This window comes from Mesoplodon densirostris, chromosome 19 (assembly GCF_025265405.1).
Source record: "Mesoplodon densirostris isolate mMesDen1 chromosome 19, mMesDen1 primary haplotype, whole genome shotgun sequence".
NCBI lineage: Eukaryota > Metazoa > Chordata > Mammalia > Artiodactyla > Ziphiidae > Mesoplodon > Mesoplodon densirostris.
The window spans coordinates 61,591,759-61,613,184 of record NC_082679.1 but is presented as its reverse complement, the minus strand read 5'-3'; the positions used below and the strand labels follow the sequence as shown (position 1 = coordinate 61,613,184).

General features: G+C 49.0%; 1 protein-coding gene across 2 annotated transcripts; it reads right to left on the bottom strand.

The window, feature by feature from the left end:
• Window positions 1-71: 71 nt before the first annotated feature.
• DNAAF1 (dynein axonemal assembly factor 1) lies at window positions 72-21,326 on the bottom strand. Of its 2 annotated transcripts, XM_060084175.1 has the most exons (12): window positions 21,103-21,326; window positions 18,542-18,677; window positions 18,000-18,091; window positions 15,926-16,147; window positions 15,621-15,787; window positions 13,313-13,434; window positions 9,157-9,323; window positions 8,281-8,571; window positions 4,088-4,197; window positions 2,366-2,422; window positions 1,109-1,481; window positions 72-325 (listed from the first exon to the last, which is right to left on the bottom strand). In XM_060084175.1, exons 1-12 carry the CDS (start codon window positions 21,242-21,244, stop codon window positions 240-242), a joined length of 1,965 nt encoding a protein of 654 aa, XP_059940158.1. In that variant the 5' UTR covers window positions 21,245-21,326; the 3' UTR covers window positions 72-239. The 2 variants fall into 2 exon arrangements, with proteins under 2 accessions (XP_059940158.1, XP_059940160.1); XM_060084177.1 differs by lacking the exon at window positions 18,542-18,677 and having other exon boundaries at window positions 21,103-21,182.
• Between the last annotated feature and the right edge of the window lie 100 nt (window positions 21,327-21,426).

Here is a 21,426-nt window from a genome sequence, read left to right as displayed (position 1 = left end):
GCTAAAATGTTTACAGTGCTCAAGGGAGACATTTACAGTTACATGGTTTATACTGCAAATAACCAGGGGTCGTGTGAGGCTTTGAGAGCAGGGAGCACAGTGCCGTCCGTGTCCAGGGCCCTGCACGCCCTCAGTAACTGCGACTCTTGGAAGGGAAGGGGAGCCCAGCCAAGGGGGTGACCTGCCCCTGCTGGGGGGTCAGGCCCTGTTAGTCCAAGAGCAGAGGGGCTGCCTTGGGCTCAGTCCCAGTCTCCTCTGGCCTTGGGCTCCGGGCACTCCTCAGGCTCCATCTCAGACTGGACTTCATCCTTTTCGGGGCTGTTTCCTAAAGAGCCAGGAAATGGGTAACTCGGTGTCCGTGGAAAGTGCGGCCGGCCCTCCTCCCTTCCCGCGCGCAGGCCTTGGGGCAGCCACGCAAGCTGGTGTTCAGCAAGAAGCCTGGCTGCCGTCCAGTGTGGGTTACAGCGGGGGTCGTGTGCGTGCAACAGGCTCCCCGAATTGGATACCCGGAGGCACAAAGCTGAACACAGAGCTGCCCCCAGTGCGCTCGTGACCAGCAAGCACTAGCCAGCTTCCCCCAAAGTGCCCCTCCCTGGTCATAGGCACAGGCCCCAGCGCCAGGCCGGCGGGCACGTCAGGGTATGGCTGTACCGGTCCCACCCAGCCGGGCACTGTGGGCGCCGTCCCTGCCTGCTGAAGCTCCCTTCCCGGCCAGCAGCATCTCACAGTCATTCATCCCGGTCCTGGGCCTTCATGTGGACGACCCACACCCTCCGGCCAGCTGTCACCCTCATTTTGTCCCATATTCCCAGCTGCGGTATCACCGGTCCCCTCCTTCCCTCAGCAGCCTTGGTCTGGAGGGGCCAAGGATGGGGAAGGTCAGGGAGGGGGTTGGTCTGGCAGCTCCTTGGCCCCGGCTGGCGACTTAGGAACATGCTCTAGCGATCTCCGTGGTCTCTGGAGAGGTCGTGAGTGACCCCCTCTGAGAACACGGGATTCCTAGGGCAAAGGCCCAGGTGGCCACCCGCTCTGGGTTTGGGTGGTCCACAGTCCATTTCCCCCTGAGAAGCTTTTGGCCCCTGTAGCCTTGAAAGTTGGGTGACAGTACCTGGAGTGCAGGCCAGAAGCAGGTCCCCATCCCTGTCCTCACTGCACGGGGCTGGCGCGGCTTCCCTTTTGCAGGCTGGGGGCCAGGGTGGTTGCCCTGAAGGCTCGTCATCGTTCAGCTCCTGAATCAGTGGGCGAGGGGCCTTGGTGTCTCTCCTATGGGTTGCCAAGTCCCTCTCTGCTGCTGCTTTAAATATGCCTGTAAAGGGCGTCTCCGTCTCGGCCTTCCTGGAGGTGTCCTTGGAGACTGCGAATATACTGGAAGGGGCGTCTGTGGAAGCGTTTTCCAGCACTGGGAGTGAGGTGTAGTCTAGTTCAGGGTCACTGTCGTCACTCAGGCTCGAGATGGCTGTAATCTTTGGAAAGCACATCTTCTGTTAAAAGAAAAAAGATGTATTTGAACATTTTCGTTTTCACAATAGTCTCTAAAATGCACAATGCTAATTCGGCTTTTTTAATCTATCACACTGTGGGCCCGAGGGAGCACAGCACTCGCTGCTTGAAAGTCGGGCCTCAGGATGGACACTCCTTGGCAGCCGTCTGTGAGCCCTGGAGGCCATGGTGAGCTCTGCAGCCAGGTCTCCACGCCCTCAGGTCCTCGTCAGGTCTCCGTGTGGCACGGCCCTCGCCCACTCTGTTCGTGCTGCACCACCACCCTCCTGGGTCCCTGAATGGTTCGTCTGTGAGCCTTGGCTTCTGACGGGCTCCGCCTTCACCCGGCCACCTAGTCGTGCTTTGGAGGTCAGGCCCCCATGGAACTGTGGTCCCCTGTGTCTGTGTCCCTCCTTCGATGAAGAGTTCCTGCCCTGAGGTTACACCTTAGGTTTCCCTCTCCTTGGGGCCCCCGGGGCTGGCCCACACTGGCTCTCAGCATGGCCAGAGGGAGGAGGGTCGGGCCACCTTGGGAGAGGCCCCCATAGGGCCTTCTATGCTCTCCTCCCTCCCTTCCCCTGCCCGTGTGTCACTGTGGTACAGACATTCACTAGATGAACGTACAGATACATCAAAAGGATAGAAAAAATGTTCAGATAATCATGTACAGAACATGATTATTAAAAATCAGTGATAAAAGACCTGTTCAAAAAAACCGAAGTGGCTAGTTGTGAAACCTCAGAGAGGGGAGCAACAGTAAACAGCCGCGTTTCCTTAGGTGAGGTGAGAAGGCTTCAAGCACAAAGGGCATGCAACTTTCCGAGATACCTGGTCAGTGACAGGGCTGGAAGGGAAGGTGGGACTGGGGGGATGTGTGAGAGGTCACCTTGTGCTGGTCTCCCAGAGATCCGCCTGCATCCACGTCTTCCAAGTCAGGCAGGTCCTGGAAGAGAAAACAATCCCCGTCAGCAGGAGGGCACGCTCCCAATGCCCGGTCCACGGGACAGACGCGGCCGCACAGCCAACCAAGCCTGTGCTACGTGCTCGGAGTGTGGAGGGGCCTGCGGAGTGACCCAGACCACTCAGGCCACGTGCACGCTTGAAACACACGCACGAGGCAACACCAGGTACCTGGATCTGATCAGTGAAAGAGATTTGCAAGGTGTGACGTGTTTCAAAAATTTCCACCTCTTTTCTCCACTTCACTTTGGTGTTACCCAGTTCATCTCTGGGGGAGACGTACCTCCTACACACAAATTCGTCTTAGGACTCTGTGGCATCAAACGAGTCTATTTTGGACCTCCCCCAAACTAGGGGGGCTTTTCTGTTTTGTGTTGTGTTTGGGGGTATCTTCATCTATAGACCCCGTCCAGCGTGTGAGGCAGGCACAGTGTGTGGTTAGATGCACGGGCTCTGGAGCCACACTGCCTGGGTGGCTACTCCTGCTCCATCCTTGCCTGGCTGTGGAGCCTTGGGCAAGTTGCTTAACCTCTCTGTTTCTCAATTTCCTCATCTGTAAAATGGGGATGACGGTGGTACCTATGTCTTAGAGTTGTTGGAAGGGTTAAGTGAGTCGATAACAAGATGTGTTTAAAATAGTGCTGGACAAAGAGGAAGAATGGTCAGTACTAGCTTCGTGTTGGGGTCCTGTATACGGTCAGTTATCACATGTTAGGGAAGAATTGCCCACTTTTGTTTTGTCATGTGTATATATAGGCCCAGAAAACCAGAAACCCACTCTGAATATTGGCTGTACTCGGTTGAACACTTATTGAGCTACGTGAAATTGTGAGGTTGGGAATGGAACACCCATGTAGGAGTTTATGGAAGAAGCGGGTGGGGGCAGGCGAAGCTGCGCACAGGCTTGAAGGGAAGGAGCTCACTCATGGGCAGAGAGGCGGGCCGTCCTCCGGGCGAGCAAGGTGTGAGGCTACAGGTGGGGGGCGCTGGCCCCCACCCCTTGCCCCACCAAAGCACCGTTCCCGGGGGTCATGGCAAAGCGTGTACCTCCCCAGAGACCCATTCCTGTGGGCATAGCATGTCAGACTGTTATCAGAGCGGAAGGGCTTCAGGGAGGAGGGCCGTGCTCTGGGCTGTGATCGGTCCCAAGGTCAGGCGGCCCCTCACTGAATAAGCCCCAGGGGACGGGCAGCTGGACAGTCAGGCCAGGGGACAGGAGCCGTTGCTCCTCCAAGCCAGGAAGACGGGCAGCTGTCCACTGAGGATGAGGCTCTGATGATCAAGTGCGGCTTTCTCAAGGGTTCTGTGTACGGCCAGCCAGCCAGAGCTGCTTTCAGTGTAGCTTCTTTGGGGAAAACACGTCAAGAGTTTTGTAGACGTAGTTCAAGGGGACTCACCTGGGCCATCACTTCTCAGTCTTGGAGGTGCACAGGCACGGACCCCCCTGGGGGAGGGCTTATTAAGTGCAGGTCCTGAGCAGTGGGTCTGGGGTGGGGCCTGGGCTTCTGCCTTCCTAGCAGCCCTCAGGGGAGACCATGCTTGCTGGCCCAAGGGCCACACTCTGGGCAGCGAGGATTTGGAAGTTTTGTGTCTGATCTGATACTGGCTGTACCGCAGATACTTCTCTGCAGATGCACCAATTACGTACCTCAATGAAGAGCTTCTCTTTCATCTCCAGTCTGATGGCTTCCAAATCTTCAGCTCCACAGAGCTCTGTACCTGATGCACTTTCAGTGGCCACAGTCTGGGGCGCTGATTCTAAGGAACAACAAAGAGTTACATTAATCTTGGATTTAGTTTCATACACAGTGGACAGACGGGCAAACCCGAGGTTAAGGCGATTCCAAGAGGAAGGACAAAGCCCTCGGGTCTGAAAGCCTCCAACCCCTGTGACAGGAGCTGCAAGAATCCCAGCTCAGGTCAAGATTATGTCTGACAAGAAAGGGAGACAGCTGCCCCCTTTCTGGAACCTGGAGATGGAAGCACCAGCCAGGAATCCGTGAAGAATACGCAGGAGCCTTGGAAAAGGCATGACTGATGGGCCAGGAGATGATGAAAGAAAGGCCCTGGTGCCAAAGGCCAAGTTCCACAGCCCCTCCTGCTGCACGAGCGTCAGGGAGACCTGTGAAGTCACTGCAGGGTTGCCTGTGGAACGTGGAGTCCAGACGGCTTGTCTTCCTCCCCCAGGCCCCTCTTATCCTGCCCTCTGCTTCCTCTCCAGTCTCCATGATTAGAGATGAATGGCCCCGCTCTGCTCACAACATGCTGGTCCGCTGTCCACCCTGAGGACTGGCCGTGCCCAGTTTGACTCGAGAGCCACGTTGGGGTACCCGTTTAGAATGAAACAAGGGGGACTTCCCTGGTGGCGCAGTGGTTAAGAACCCACCTGCCAGTGCAGGGGATATGGGTTCAGTCCCCAGTCCAGGAAGATCCCACATGTCACAGAGCAGCTAAGCCCATGCGCCACAACTACTGAGCCTGCGCTCTAGAGCCCACGAGCCTCAGTGACTGAACCCGCGTGCCACAACTACTGAAGCCCGCGCGCCTACAGCCCGTGCTCCGCAACAAGAAGCCACCGCAATGAGAAGCCTGCGCACCGCAACGAAGAGTAGCCCCCGCTCACCACAGCTGGAGAAAGCCCGAGTGCAGCAACGAATACCCAAAGCAGCCAAAAATAAAGAAAAAATAAAATAAGCAAAGTAGATAAATAGACGTTAAAAAAAAGAATGATATAAGGAAGTGGGCAGGGGCTTCCGGCGCTGCTGTGGACGATTCCAGGCCCACATCCCAGGCCCGGTTTGTCGTGGTCTCTTGCACTTGGCTGTGCCCGTGGCTTCATAGCTTCTAATTACGACAGTAATCTGCTTCCCCTCCAACCAGCCCTTCCCCTGGACCCCTGTGTCCTGCTCGTGGCACCGTGGTGTCCAGCTTCCCAGCCAGCAGAAGCTTCTAGTCCAGGCAGCTGCCAAGTCCCTTTGTTTCCTAAAACCTACCTGCTTAGGCTTTGTGTGCCAGGAAAAGGCGAGGTAGGGAAGAGACTAGTTGTTGGGTGTGTTCCTTACGTTGCCTCATGCGATCCACGGTAGAGACTGTTCCCACTTCGCAGGGGCTAGAACGGGCTCCGAGAGGTTTTATGGCTTGCCTGAGGTGTCCCAGCTGGTTAAGGGGCTGGACTTGGGTTTGACCTCAGGGTGTCTGTCTAGAAAATTCGCTGCCTCGCCTGTTCACAGAGTGTTTTAGTGAAACGCGTGTGTCATCCTCTGTGCCATTCTGGTGACCACTGGAAGGAAGCTAAGGCTCCTCTAGACAGAGTGTCATCAGATGTGGGAAACGTGTGTCTCCGCGACAGTATGCGCTCACATCACGTTTCCCCCGGTCCTGTTTACACTTAACGTCGGGATGGGGAGCTATTCAAGCCTCCGAGCCCTGACTCGGTCCCCAGGCAGCCTCCCCTGGCTCCTGACTCCATGATGAGAGAGAATGAGCCCACGGAACGCAGCAAAGCTGCTCGTACCGTTTATCTCCTAATTTCCTGCATCCTTCACTAGGCCTCGTGACTTGTAAGGGAAGACTGTGCGCCACGCAAGAAAGGTAAATGGAAAAGTGATTTTTTTTTTAAACATGGCTTTTATATTTAGGTTTGCTTTTCTTGAGGTTGAGTAACTTGCGTGGAAGAGGTACCTCCTTGTTCTGACAGCCCAGCTCCCCTCTTGGGACTCAGGACACCCAGAGGGTTTAGCTCAGCAGGGAGGGGACTGTGGAGGAGGGGTGGGCAGCAAAGGCCTTGGGGGCTTAAAAGCAGGGAGGATGGCAGTGAATCGGGGTGGAGACCAGCTTGGTCTCTGCGGGCAGATCTGGCTTCAGTTGTGCCCCACTATCACTTGCTCTGTGACGTGGAGCAGGTTACTTCACCTCTCTGAGCCCCAGTTGCCAACTCAGTAACATGGGTTAATGGTGAGAGCACCTGATCATGGGATTCTGGGGAGGCTAAGCTGGAAGTCATGGCCTTGGCTGACATGTTAGATAAACATCTGGCTGCGCCTCCCTCTTCCGACCTGCCGCAGGTTGCCAGCTCCTTGTTAAATGTGCCCTTCGTTCAGGAAGGCAATTGATGGTTTCACTCATAGAAAACTCTGCTTCTAGGCTAGGTGCGGTTTCAAGGCAAAAAACTTACCAGAGGGGGAGTGAGGATGCAGGCAAAACCTTGTATCTGGATCTCAGAATACACGTGCCAACACCTACATCAGTAGTTCAGAGGATGCTCTTTTCCCCGTGTGTTTAATACATGATTAGTGCCCCCTTTTAAATAATAAAACCTATAACATCGCCACCTGTGGGAAGCTCGAGGGAAAACATGACCCTTGTCTAGTAGAAATTCTCTCCCAGAAACCAAGGAGTGACCAGGTCTTGGAGGGTCTACAATCCCATGCAGCAAAGTGGTGCCAGGAGCCATAGAAAGCAGGGCTTCAGTGCCTCCCAAGGGAAATTAAATCAAGTCACGCTTCTCATAGATGCATTCCAGCCGCAGTCTCATGGCAAAGTCAGAAGAGGAGCGGCGCAGCAGCCACCCGACAAGTGTGAGGAGGGCATCGGGGGGGTGGGCAGGGCGTGTCCCCCTCCCCGGGAGCCTATTCTCCCTGTGGCTGTGGCTGTTTAGATCCCACGCGCTTTCCTGCTCCTTCCCTGCTCTCCGCCCACTGCTCCTGCCTCACCTGCTGGAACCCCTGGGGACTTCATGAGCTCCAGCATCCCTGATGGGGGCCAGGGCCATGGATGGCAGCACAGTCACAGGTCACCTCACTCCCTACACCACCCCTCCTTCCTAAGGTGCATTTCTATTTCCCACAGACATCTTGTTAAAGACTGTAGGCTACAAGATAAATTTTTCAGATGTTACTGAACAAAAGGGGAGTGGGGAGTAAATCCCAGTGAATAATGGAGCACTGATTGTTTGGGGGTATGGAGTGGCCAGTAAGGTTTTGAAAGGAATAATTAAAATAGAGCTCAGTTGAGTTAATCTTTGAGGATAGTCTGCCCTGCCATTATCTTCAGCTGGAAAGATAATTCACCCCTCTCTGGTGCCCTGGGGTGTGGCCTTTGCCCCCTCGGCAGTCTAGAGACTAGGGTTACTTCGAGGTCTCTCCCAGACAGTGGGGGCCAGACCAGCTGACCTCCCCAGATGGACCTGAAATCCTGCTCAGGCTGGGAACAGAAGGTTCGGGTCTCCCAGGGCTGCACAGACACAGCAGTAGTGGGCAGTGTCCAGGGCCGAGTCCTGGGTTTATCTGTTAGTCAGCAGGACCCCAGGAACTTGGCAAGAACCTGCCAGTGGGCTTCCCTTCTAGGTCAGCAGCATCCACTGTGGTAGCTATGGCCATGTGCCTGCAATGTGGCCAGTACTCCTGAGGGGCTGGATTTTTAATTGTATCTACTTTTAATTCATTTCAATTGAAAAAATGAAGCAGCCCAAAACAACTTGCTTCTTTTCATAGAGCTGCATTTCACCTTAACCATTCAAAAGTGAGCATGTGAATTGAGATGTGCTATAAGTGGCATATACAGGCTGGATTTTGAAGACTTAGTGTCAAAAGAGGGAAAGGATCTCATGAATAACTTTATGATGATATAAATTATTATATTTTAGATGTACTGGGTTAGATAAAATACACTGTTAGCATCTCACCCATTTCTTTGCACCTTGTTGAAGCTGATACTAGAAATGCAGTCCTGGCTCCCCTTGTGGTTCTAGATAACTCGCAGACTCAGCAGTCAGAAGTGGAAACCCGAGGCCCCCAGATGGGTGCTGGCCCATCTACACCCCTGTTGTTCTCAACCACCTACCTTCCCAGGCAGCTCCGGGGCTCGGTGACGGGGCCTTGGCAGGGAGCGCCCCTCCTGGCTCCCCGTCAGGATCCACAGGCAGCTCCTCCGGGAGACTCGACTCTTCTGACTTTTCTGGGAATAGCTCGTCCTTGGCCTCGAAGCTCTCCTTGACAAACAGCTCTGTCTTCTGCCACGTTTCTCTGTCCTCTTCAGGCGCTTCCTCCCCTTCCACACTGGCACCCAAGTCCCCGGCACTGTCTGGCGCGAGCATCTCCCCTGAGCAGAAGTCCACAGTGAGCTGGGAACGTCCTGGGAAGACAAGGGGGACCTGCAGTGAACTGCCAGGATGGTCATCAGAGTGCTGTTTAGGTGCTAAATACACGGGCTGAAAGTCCACCAGGGGGATGCCTAGCGCATGCACTGCCGGCACAGGACACAGCCACTAGAAAACTGTGCAGGGGGCTCTTAGGAGACGCAGGCTGAGGTATTTGGGGTTAAGGGCCATGATGTCTGCCTTTGGTTTCAAATGGGTCAGCAGAACAGGAAAGACTGTGTGTGTGTGTGCCTGTGTGTGCCAAAATATTAACAACCATCTGATCTAAACAGACAATTCAGCTGTTCGTTTTAACTTTTCTTAAAGCTTTTTTTTTTTTTTTTTTGGCGGTACGCGAGCCTCTCACCGCTGTGGCCTCTCCCATTGCGGAGCACAGGCTCCGGATGAGCAGGCCCAGCACCATCCTTGCATGAGGTCAAGGGCAGATGGATCTGCAGGTACGTGAACAAATGGTCCCCACCCCCCACCCCCAATCCCCAAGATGAAAGACTGTGAGTTCAACAGCCCAGATTTTTAATCTAAACGGAGCTCGGGGTCCTCCTTGTATCTCAAGCATGCACCTTGCTCTTGGCTTGCTTTCTGCTGTTTCCTCTCCTCAGCCTGGCGCTTGATCGCGGCTAAGGCCTCAATGCTGTCTGTGATCTTCTTCCGCTCTCTGCTCTCCCACTGCTGTCTCTCCTCCTTCTCAGCTTTGTACCCTCCTCGTGCCCAGGCCTCTGCACAAGCTCTGTTTAGGAGTATTAAAAACAAAAAACAAAGCAACAAGAACACCCCAGAAATTGGGGAGGTTTGAATTGTCACAGGTTAGACGTAAATCCAAAACATATACTATCTGACCAAACTTGCTCATCTTCCCCAAAATCAAACTAAAGGCACAGGACATATGACTGCAAGGATACATATTAACACATGCACATTTTTAATCTTTAAATCTAATGGTTTGCAAAGCCTTCCAGATATGAGGCCAAGAGCACAAGTGACAAAAGAAAAAAATAGAGAAATTGGACTCCACCAAAATTAAAAACGTGTGTCATGCAAAGAGTACCACAAATAAAAGACAACCCACAGAATGGGTATGCAAATCATATACCTGATCAGGGGGTTGTATCTAGAATATATAAAAACCTATTGCAACTCATTAGTACAAAGATGACTTAAAAACGGGAAGAGGTTAAAAGAATGAGAAGACGAACTGCACTGGGAGAAAATATCTGCAAGAAAGATAACTGAAAAATGGCTTGTATCCAAAACATACAAAGAACTATTAAAACTCAAAAATGGGGCTTCCCTGGTGGTGCAGTGGTTGAGAGTCCGCCTGCCGATGCAGGGGACGCGGGTTTGTGCCCTGGTCTGGGAGGATCCCACATGCCGTGGAGCGGCTGGGCCCGTGAGCCATGGCCACTGGGCCTGCGCGTCCGGAGCCTGTGCTCTGCAACGGGAGAGGCCACAACAGTGAGAGGCCTGCGTACCACAAAAAAAAAAAAAAAAAACAACTCAAAAATGAAAAAACACATTTTAAAAAGTGGGCAAAAGAACTGGACACCTCACCAAAGAAGATAGGCAGGTGGCAAATAAGCTCATCATCATAGGACGTCAGGAAAGTGCAAATTAAACCAATGAGATGCTACTTGACACTCAATAGAACGGCTAAAATCCAGAACACTGACAACACCAAATGCCAGGAAGGATGTGCAGCAACAGGAATGCTCCTTCATTGCTGGTGGGAATGCAAAATGGTGCAGCCCCATGAAAGACAGCTTGGCAATTACAAAGCAAACATAATCTTACATATAATCCAGCAATCATGCTCCTAAGTATTTACTCAAATGAGTTGAAAACAAATGTCCACACACAAAACCCTGCACATGAACATTGATAGCAACACTGTTCAAGACAGCCAAAAAGTGGAAGCAACCCAAATGTCCATCAACTGATAGATAAAGAAAATATGGGCTGAGATAGCCTCATCCACCAGAGGGCGGACAGCAGAATCAAGAAGAACTACAATTCTGCAGCCTGTGGAACGAAAACCACATTCACAGAAAGACAAAATGAAAAGGCAGAGGGCTATGTACCAGATGAAGAAACAAGATAAAACCCCAGAAAAACAACTAAATGAAGTGGAGATAGGCATCCTTCCAGAAAAAGAATTCAGAAAAATGATAGTGAAGATGATCCAGGACCTCAGAAAAAGAATGGAAGCAGAGATCGAGAAGATGCAAGAAATGTTTAACAAAGACCTAGAAGAATTAAAGAACAAACAAACAGATGAACAATACAGTAACAAATGAAAAATACAGTAGAAGGAATGAATAGCAGAATAACTGAGGCAGAAGAATGGATAAGTGACCTGGAAGACAGAATGGTGGAATTCACTGTCACAGAACACAATAAAGAAAAAAGAATGAAAAGAAATGAAGGCAGCCTAAGAGACCTCTGGGACAACATTAAATGCACCAACATTCACATTATAGGGGTCCCAGAAGGAGAAAAGAGAGAAAGGACCCAAGAAAATATCTGAAGAGATTATAGACGAAAACATCCCTAGCATGGGAAAGGAAATAGCCACCAAGTCCAGGAAGTGCAGAGAGTCCGAGGCAGGATAAACCCAAGGAGAAACATACTGAGACACACAGTAGTCAAACTGACAAAAATTAAAGACAAAGAAAAATTATTAAAAGCAACAAGGGAAAAATGACATTTAACATACAAGGGAACTCCCATAAGGTTAACAGCTGATTTCGCAGCAGAAACTCTACAAGCCAGAAGGGAGTGGCATGATATATTTAAAGTGATGAAAGGGAAGAATCTACAACCAAGATTACTCTACCTGGCAAGCATCTCATTCAGATTTGATGGAGAAATCAAAAGCTTTACAGACAAGCAAAAGGTAAGAGAATTCAGCCCCACCAAACCAGCTCTACAACAAATGCTAAAGGAACTTCTCTAAGTGGGAAACACAACAGAAGACAAGAACCTACAAAAACAAACCCAAAACAATTAAGAAAATGGTCATAGGAACATACATATCGATAATTACCTTAAATGTGAATGGATTAAACGCTTCAACCAAAAGACACAGGCTTGCTGAATGGATACAAAAACAAGACCCATATATATGCTGTCTACAAGAGACCCACTTCAGACCTAGGGACACATACAGACTGAAAATGAGGGGATGGAAAAAGATATTCCATGCAAATGGAAATCAAAAGAAGCCTGGAGAGGCTTCCCTGGTGGCGCAGTGGTTGAGAGTCCGCCTGCCGATGCAGGGGACGTGGGTTTGTGCCCCGGTCCGGGAAGATCCCACGTGCCGCGAAGCGGTAGGCCCGTGAGCCGTGGCCGCTGGGCCTGCGCGTCCGGAGCCTGTGCTCTGCAACAGGAGAGGCCACAACAGTGAGAGGCCCGCGTACCGCAAAAAAACAAAAAAGCAAAAAAAACATACTACCAGCTACGTTTCTTTTTAAGTGTTGGAAAATTCAGATTTGCACTTCCCTTCAGGCCATCCCAGTTACTGAAGTTTTATTCTAAGCTGGAATGAATGAATAGTTGCCTCAGTCAAAAGGTAAATTAAGGGAATTTCCTGGATATCCAGTGGTTAGGACTCTGCTTTCACTGCCGAGGGCGAGGGTTTGATCTCTGGTAGGGGAACTAAGATCCCGCAAGCCATGAGGTGCGGCCAAAAAGAAAGAAAAGGTAAATTAAAAACCCAGATAAAAGCAGTGATGATACACATGGCAGTCCCGGGTTCAATATTCTTGATACGCAAAGAGCTCTTATGAATCAGTAAGAAAAAGCATCCCCCCAAAAGGAAACTGGGAAGAAGTCATGAATGCAGTACTCATAGAGAAGGAAACATAAATGCCCGACAAAGGTAGTAAAAATGACCAGCTTCATCAGTTACCCAAAAATGCAAATTTAAAACGAGGTACTGGGACTTCCCTGGTGGCACAGTAGTTAAGAATCTGCCTGCCAATGCAGGGGACACGGGTTCGAGCCCTGGTCCAGGAAGATCCCACATGCCGCAGAGCAACTAAGCCCGTGCGCCACAACTACTGAGCCTGTGCTCTAGAGCCCGTGAGCCAAAACTACTGAAGCCCTTGTGCCCTAGAGCCCATGCTCTGCAACAACAGAAGACACTGCAATGAGAAGCCTGCACACCACAATGAAGAGTAGCCCCTGCTCACCGCAACTAGAGAAAGCCTGTGCACGGCAACAAAGACCCAATGCAGCCAAAAAATGAATGAATAAAAAATAAATAAATAAAGCGAGGTACCACCTTCAGTCATCAGTTGGCCTGGCAAAGGTTTTGTTTTGTTTACATGGCTGTGTCTGGGGAAGTTATAAGTTGATACGAACATTCTAGAAAACAATTAGAAAATATTTTAAAACACCTTTTAAAAGTCTCAAACCACAGTCCTTATCTTTAATCCAATAGTACAACTCAGGGTTCCATCCTAAGGAAATAACCGGCCATGAGATCAGAGACTTATATAGAAGGATAATTATCAAAGGATTATGAAAAATCTATGAATAAGTGCTCAAAAACAGGGAATTTCCTATTATAAACAATCATGTAAGCCATTAAACCTATTTTACTGGAATATTTAATGATATGTGGAAATGCTCAAAAATCAGAAATTTTAAAAAGTTTAATATTGAGCATGCTCAACTATTCCCTATTAAGTATGATCAAAAGGCTTTTCATTTCCTTACCTGTCCTTTGGAAAAACTGGTCTATCATCCAGGTATGTTAAATGTTTTAGTCGAACAGTGACTGTCCTTCGATAATTAGGGATGCTCCTAATCACTGGGTTTCCCATCAAATTCAGTACACGCTGGAAGCACACAGGCAGAGCCACATTAATCACTGAAAAATGGATGCGATTAAAACATTTAATATGTGCAGTGCTCTGAAAATAAATAAATAAACGGAGTGTTGACATCAGATCATGAAGACGGTATCAGAGAAAGCAGAGGCTTTCGTTGTTTCTGTGCCATCAGAACTGTCCCGAGGCCTGGGCAGCCCTTTCTTCTATTACACTTGAACTTCAGATCCTAAATCTCACTGTCCTTCCAGAAAAATACTGGGAAACACTTCCTGAGGCCTTTACCCAAGGGCAGTGATTGCATTAGTTTTGCTGGCCCAATGTCTTTTACTGAAATTAATCTCCAATTGATCATTTTCTGTCCTTCCCAGCCAGGACCCATTTTAAGAAAATGTACACGGCAGCTAGACAGATAAGAAGTGGTGACTGAGGGCATAGGATGCAAAGTGCCTGCTTATCTACTGCCAGGCTTATAGGTCTTCTGGATGTCAAGTCGGGACCAGGAAAGGGAAAGCGACACAGCAGTGCCAGTGCGCCGTCCCCACCCCTCTTTAAATACTGTCACCTCCCCTCCTGCCGATGAAACTCAAGAAGGTGAATGGTCAAGGTGACATGTGGGTGAAACATTTAACATCGGTTTGCCTGAACTGGTGAAATGTTTTTCATATCTAAAGTGATTTTTCTTGTTCAGGAAAATAAATATACTGGTTCAAGTGACCTGTTCTGTGGGGCTGAGTGAGGGGAGCAATGTGCCCCAGGGGCAGGGACTAAAGGGCTGCCTGTGTATGGAGAATGTAAAAGCCATCACAAAATGACCACGAGGCAGACTGTTCTTGTTATGGGTTGAATTGCATCCCCCCAGCAAACTCATATGCTAAAGTCCTAACCCCCAGTGCCTCAAAATGTGACTGTGTTTGGAGACAGAGTCTTTGAAGAGGTGATTAAGATGAAATGATGTCATGAGGGTGGGGCATGATCCAATAGGTCCTTGTAAGAAGAGGAGATTAGGACACAGAGAGACACACTGAGAAGGCCATATGAGGACCCAGGGAGAAGATGGCCATCTACATGCCAAGGAGAGAGGCCTCAGGAGAAACCAACCCTGCTGACACCTTGATCTCGGACTTCTAGCCTCCAGAATCATGAGAAAATAAATTTCCATTGTTTAAGCCTCTCAGTGTGGTACTTTGTTATGGCAGCCAGGCCAAAAAAAGGTATTATAATACAGCTTTATATTATCACCATATACTGGTGATAATATAAATTCTAAATTAGTCTTTGGTGACACTCTGCTCTACAGATTGTTCTTGAACTATGATTTGCTTATTGTTTTTCTTTAAATGGACTTACTTTTTCTTTCTTATCCATACCCTAAGCAGTAAACAGTGAACTCAAGTTTTTTGTGTGCTATTTGGAATATTTTTTCCTAGTTCACTTGACAACACAAATACACTAAAAAGGAAGTCATCAAAGGCTGCTGGAGTTGAGTCTAAAGGACACAGGAGCTGCCTGGAGGGGTTGCCACAGGCCAGAAGATGGGACCATTCAATCACCCCAAATTAAAATGACAGCAAGGCTTAAGTCATATCAAATACGTATCTATAAATCTTTGTGTTCACGATGATAACGTGAACCTTTAGAGGTTCAGCCTCATTGTCACCTTTAGAGGTTCCTACGTTCTTGACTCATTTCTCTGAAAAGGAATACATAAAAAGAAGAAAAAAACAACAAGCATTTATCCTAGCTTTTTCTTTTTTAAAAATATTTATTTATTGGGCTTCCCTGGTGGCGCAGTGGTTGAGAGTCCGCCTGCTGATGCAGGGGACATGGGTTCGTGCCCCGGTCCGGGAAGATCCCACATGCCGCGGAGCGGCTGGGCCCGTGAGCCATGGCCGCTGAGCCAGCACGTCCGGAGCCTGTGCTCCGCAACGGGAGAGGCCACAACAGTGAGAGGCCCGCGTGCCGCAAAAAAAAAAAAAAAAAAAAAAATACACACTGAAATATTTGTGGGTGAAACGATACAGCATCTGGCATTTAAAACACTCCAGCTAAAAATACAGAGAGGAAAAAAGAGTGTGATGGGTGTTAAGAAAGCAGGGAGAAAGGAAGGGGGAAGGGAGGGAGGGGAAGAGAAAAGAGATCTGCTGTCTACAGAACACAGGATAACGCAAGTTGTGTGCGTGTGCGTGTTTTACCAAGTCGGGCATGTTCTCGAGAGTGCTCAGGATCTCTGGGTCACTCAGCTTGTTGTGGGAAAGGTCAAGGACACAGAGTTTCAAACACTCCTTGAGATGCTGAATGTCTTCCACGGTCTCTAAGTGGTTGTGGGCCATCTGGAGCGTGTTGAGGACCGGCAGGCAGGCTGGAAGGGGAAGTCGGCAGAAGTAAGCGACACGGCTGGAAAAGAATGTTAAGAACCTTTGCTAGGAAATGGTGGTGGACGCGGGGGCCCAGAGAACGCCCCCCCGACCCCCGCCCCGCCACGGCAGGGCCTTCTTACAGAGGTTTTCAATGGTCTTGATGTAATTGTTGCTGATGTTGAGAGCATCCAGTTTCTGCAGAGGTTCTAGGTTCTCGATCTTATGGAGCAGGTTCACTTGCAAGAAGAGGCATCGCAGTTCCGTTTGGGCCTCTAGGTTCTCGATTTTCTGTATTCCGTTGCACTCCAGCCAGAGACAACGCAGCCCTGTGTACTCTTCCAAGTTCTCGATGCGGTCAAAGCCTAGTGGGGAGGAAGGGGGCGCTGGTTAAGCTTCTACACACTCAGAGGCACAGGGGTCACCCTCTTTTTTGCCTATCTACCCAGCATCCACACGTCCTTCCTCAGTTACACCACTGCCTCTCTGGAGGGACATGCCTGTCCGGATACTACCCCATGGCTCTCTGCAGGGAGCTGGTCACGCTTAGCCAAGTGGAGCCAACCTTCATGAATCCTGGGGAGTTTTGCTGGCTCCATTGGAAAGAGGTAACTTTCTGCTAGAATTGCCAGCCTGGTAGGGTGGAGCCTAACACCGAAGCAGCCACCTTCCCTTCTCGCCTGGGAGTTGGGGGAAGTGAGGGGGTGACCTGTCTGAAATGAATGAGCACCAAGGGAAAGCAGGGCCAAGGAAAGGGGAGAAACAGCCTCGTGAAGATAGGCGGTGAGCACCAGGATCCAGCTATACCTGAAGCCAATCCAAACTTCGGGTCTGGTTTTACGGTATTTTTCAGCTTTATGAGCCACATTTAAGGTGAGGAAAACAAACATTTTTGTTTCCTTGAGTGACTCATTTATAGATTTGTAATTCACAGTGCACCTGCCATTACCAAAACTTTTTCAAAGTCATTTGTTTTGTTGCCTGAAAAGTTTTAACCAAAAGTTTTTATTAAAAAAGGGTAATAGCGGTTTTCCCTGGTGGTACAGTGGTTGAGAGTCCGCCTGCCGATGCAGGGGACACGGGTTCGTGCCCCAGTCCGGGAGGATCCCACATGCCGCGGAGCGGCTGGGCCCGTGAGCCATGGCCGCTGAGCCTGTGCGTCCGGAGCCTGTGCTCTGCAATGGGAGAGGCCACAACGGTGAGAGGCCCACGTACGGCAAAAAAAAAAAAAAAAAAAAAAAGGGTAATAGCAATGATGAGGCAGAACCACCCAGCTAAATCATTCCCAGATTTCTGACCCTCAGAAACAATATCAAATAATGATAGTTTTTTAAGTTGGTAGGTTTGGGGATAATTTGTTAGGCAGCAGTAGATAATATAGGCATATCTCTCTCCTAATTCTTCTGCCTCTCTGATTCTTTCTACTTGGTCTAACCCACTGGGTCTGCTTCTTCCCACCTCTTAAATATTGGTCCTCTGGGGTCTGCCCTCCTAAGTCATCTTATCACTGTTACACCTAGACATTGGGTGGAGGATTTTGGAGGGGGCAACGTGGAGGTGAGGAGACCAGTTAGGGGTCGTTCCACACCTTTAAAGTAGTTGTGCTGCTGGAGCCCTCCGGGAAGCTCCCTGGCATAGCGTGAACCTTCTCACGGTGGCCGCCCTGTCCCCCAAGACACCAGAAGCATCTTTACCATAGCCGTCTCTGTATCTTCAGCACTTGCCGGGCACACAGAAGGCTCTCAGTAAACATTTACTGAACAAATGAACGTAAAGATGGTCTGATGAAGGAGGGTGGCCATCCCAAATTCAGCACGAGGTTGGGAGTTATCACTCTGCTTCCTCATTGCTAGAATAGCCCTGTCTATGATCCTGAACTTAAGTTTATGTGTGATACTGGACACCGACACGGTCCTTCACAACGTAACTCTCCCAAGCCCAAAGTATTTACAAGTAGCTACTGGTTCGAAAAAGTATGAGTCCTTTAGCAAATATAAATAAAAGATACCAATGTGTTTCCCTTGAACCCATATTAACTCCAGTCACGTAAGACTTTTTCTTCAAAGAACTATTATTGCTTTTCCATGCATCTCCACTAAACTCTGAAACTTCTACTTAAATATAAGTTAAGAACACCAGATGATTCCTGCAAGTAATTCTTGAAACCACTAGAGTCTTTCCACCAGACATGAGTTAGCACCTCCACCAGACCCTTACCTTTATAGTGTAAATACAGTGTATCGTTCAGTGCTGGGGTCATATAAAGCTTGTGCTGCTTGCACAGTTTTTGCAGAAAATTTTTAGTCATTCTGTTGAATGAAAAACATGAACAAGAAATGTATTTCAATTTGTCAGCTGTAACTATATCCCATAAATTCTTTGCCACACCCATTCCGTCCACAAATTCCACAATATTCTACATGTCCGATGACTTTGTTTATAGCTTTCAGGGCCTCATCCAATATTGTGACTTTCAGCCTTCTCAAAAACTGCAAAGTGTGTTCTAATAGAAATACCTTTGTGTCATCGAGAACTACCAATGTTTCTCTCTCTCCAGGTCCAGCATTAAAGTTGTATAGATTGTGGTTAGTTATGCCACAGAGCAACGCCATCCTGACTCTGCTACTAAATCCTCAGACATGGGGCCGACTGTTTAATCTCTATGAGCCTCAATTTCCTTATCTGGACAAAGGGGTGATTATAACATCCACCTTAGTGGGTAAAAGCGTGCTGTGAGTGGCAAGAGCACACCCACGAACCTGGGGCCACGATCTTCTTTGTCATCTCTTTGCTGTGCTAAGCGACCATCTGACCAGCTATCACCACTGTGTTTCTGCTTGCTGAGGTAGGAAGTGTCCGAAGGACCCACGCATGTTTCCTTAGGATCATTAATTTCTGTAAAATAAAGAGATTGGTTCTATAGAGATCGAGAAATGTATAAAAAATGTCCCCCAATTTCAACCTGATGAATAACTGTCTGCTTTTAGCATGGAACTGGTACTCTTTAAATGTATCACAGTGATTTTTAAAGTACTGATAAGGACTATGAAAATTTCACTTCTAGGCAGATCTTTGATAAAACCTCTTGTGTTCTTGTACAGCTGGACACGGAGAGGTGTGCAAAGATATTCACTTCTGCATTACTTGTAACAGCCAAAACCTATTAACAATGCAAATGTTCATCCATAGGGACTGGTTAAATAAAGCAACAGATTATTATTCTGCCTTGGAATAGAATGCACTGGAGCTATGTCAATCAATATGGATAATTCTCAGAAACACATATGGAGTGAAAAAAGCAAGTTTCATAATAAGCACAGGATATCATTTACATAAATCAGACCCACACAAACCTATGCTATGCATTGTTTAAGGACACATTTTAGATAGATAGATAGATAGATAGATAGATAGATAGGATAGGGAGAGAGAGAGACAGATGAGATTGAAAGAACCCACACAAAATTCTGGAGGTGGGGAGAAGGGACTGGGACTAGGAATAGAGGTGGGGTAGGGCAAAAAACATCAAATTTATCTGAAATGTTTTATTTCTTTAAAAAAAGACTTCAGGGCTTCCCTGGTGGCGCAGTGGTTGAGAGTCTGCCTGCCGATGCAGGGGACGTGGGTTCGTGCCTCGGTCCGGGAAGATCCCACATGCCGCGGAGCGGCTGGGCCCGTGAGCCATGGCTGCTGAGCCTGCGCGTCCGGAGCCTGTGCTCCGCAACGGGAGAGGCCACAACAGTGAGAGGCCCGTGTACCGCAAAAAAAAAAAAAAAAAAAAAAAGACTTGAGGTACATGTGATTAAAATGCTAATCACATTCAATTCTTGGTGGTGATACATGGGTGTTTGTTATAATGTTCTCTGTTCTTTTTAAAAAGTTCTCAAAAGAGGAGGGAGGAGCAAGATAGAGGAAGGGGATTAAGAAATATAAACTACCATCTATAAAATAAATAAGCTACAAGGATGTATTGTACAGCAAAAGGAATACAGCCAATATTTTATAGTAACTGTAAATGGAACATAATCTATAAAAATATTGACTCATTATGTTGTACACCTAAACTAATATAATATTATAAGTCAACTATACTTCAATTTAAAGAAAAGCTCTCAAAAAACACACAAGAAGAAACAAAAATGATGGGAATATCTTTGGTAGAAAGAAAATGAACACGTTCAAATGCACGTATTTTTTTTAAAGCTCAATCAAAATTGGCTGATTCAAATGCACTTAATCTTAAGACTGTTTGCTGCTGTTCTCTTGGTGTCCCTGTGGACTACCGAATGAGATTAAACACTCCGTGTGTGGGACTGTATCTTATAATTTCCCATTTCCCACTGCATATAATGCCCAGCCACAAGAGGCACCAGATAAAGGTTTGCAGAATAAAGACTAGGTGCTCAATATACATAATAATTGATTGGTTATATTAATAACAAGAACTACCATTTATTACTGCCAGACACTCTAATTATAACTATCTCGCTTGCAAAAGAGGAGACTGCCCTATAGAGAGCTTAAGCTCTGGGCAAACAGCCATAAAACCGGCAAGTTGCAGAAGGGTAGTGTGAACCCAGCAGGAGTGGCTTCAAACCTGTGTCTGTGCACAGAGCAACATGGCTTCCCTACAGCAACTCTTACAGCGCCTGCCTGGACAGTCAATGCTCAAGATATATTTGTTGGCTGGGTTCAAAACATGAGACACAAATCAAGTAGTTTCTTTACCAGTCCCTAAAAAGTTTCCCTTACAGTGCAAGCCAAGCAGGAGGGGAGGCTGCTTTCTAAGCCCATTCTGGAAAACTGGTGAGGAGTGACCTCAGAAGCACCAGCTCGTCATTCACTCTGTCTACCATAGATCAGGCACTGGACCGGACACTGCCAGTTCAATCAGGATGTGCTGCCCTGACGTAGCTTGCCGTCTAGAGGGGGAGAGAACTTTTGATCTTACATGGTGACGGCAATAAAGGGAAACATTCAAAACATTAAAAAGTTGGGCGGTGGGGCGAATGGTGTGTTCAGTGAGGGCTTGGGCTCTGGAGTCAGACTGTCCAGGCGTGAGTCTGTTCTGTCATTGACTGGCTGAGGGTAATCTGTTTGGAGCAAGTTCTATAACCTCATCTGTTTGAAACGGGGAGAGGAGTGCCCACCGCAGAGGGAGGGTGTATGGCTCGAATGCAGTGAGCGCACGGCACGCATCGTTTAGTAAGTGTGGGCCGCCATTATTATTATTATTATTACTGCTGGCTGTGAAGACTAGGTGTGTGGTGCTGGGCGCAGCCCGTCGCCCCCCTCGCCTCCCTGGGGCGGCTGTCGGCACCTTCCTTGCGGCCCCCTTGGCCTGCGTTCCCGTGGTCACCCGCCGACTCCTCCACGGCTGACTCCAAGCCCGGCTCCCGCGCGCAGTCCTGCTCCGCTCCCCCGTCCGCCACGGGCTCCGAGGCCTCGCGGTGCATGTTCATTCCGGAAACACTGAACACCCCCTAGCAGTGGGGAAGCCCGGTTGTGTAGGATCACTACGTCCCCCAGCCCGCCAGGCCACTCTGCGTCTGCGTCGTTGGCAGCCCTACGCTTCCCTGGTCCCCACGGCAACCGCTGCGCACGCGCACTCGCGACGCCGGGGGGGGCGGGTCCCGCAACGGCC

Excerpts from the sequence above, each read along its gene's own strand:
- DNAAF1 (XM_060084175.1), bottom strand. The coding sequence starts at position 21,244 with ATGAACATGCACCGCGAGGCCTCGGAGCCCGTGGCGGACGGGGGAGCG. Across the intron at positions 18,092-18,541 it reads AAAGAAGATCGTGGCCCCAG|AATGACTAAAAATTTTCTGC; the intron begins GTTCGTGGGTGT and ends TTCATTCAACAG. Across the intron at positions 15,788-15,925 it reads CAAGACCATTGAAAACCTCT|CCTGCCTGCCGGTCCTCAAC; the intron begins GTAAGAAGGCCC and ends TTCCCCTTCCAG.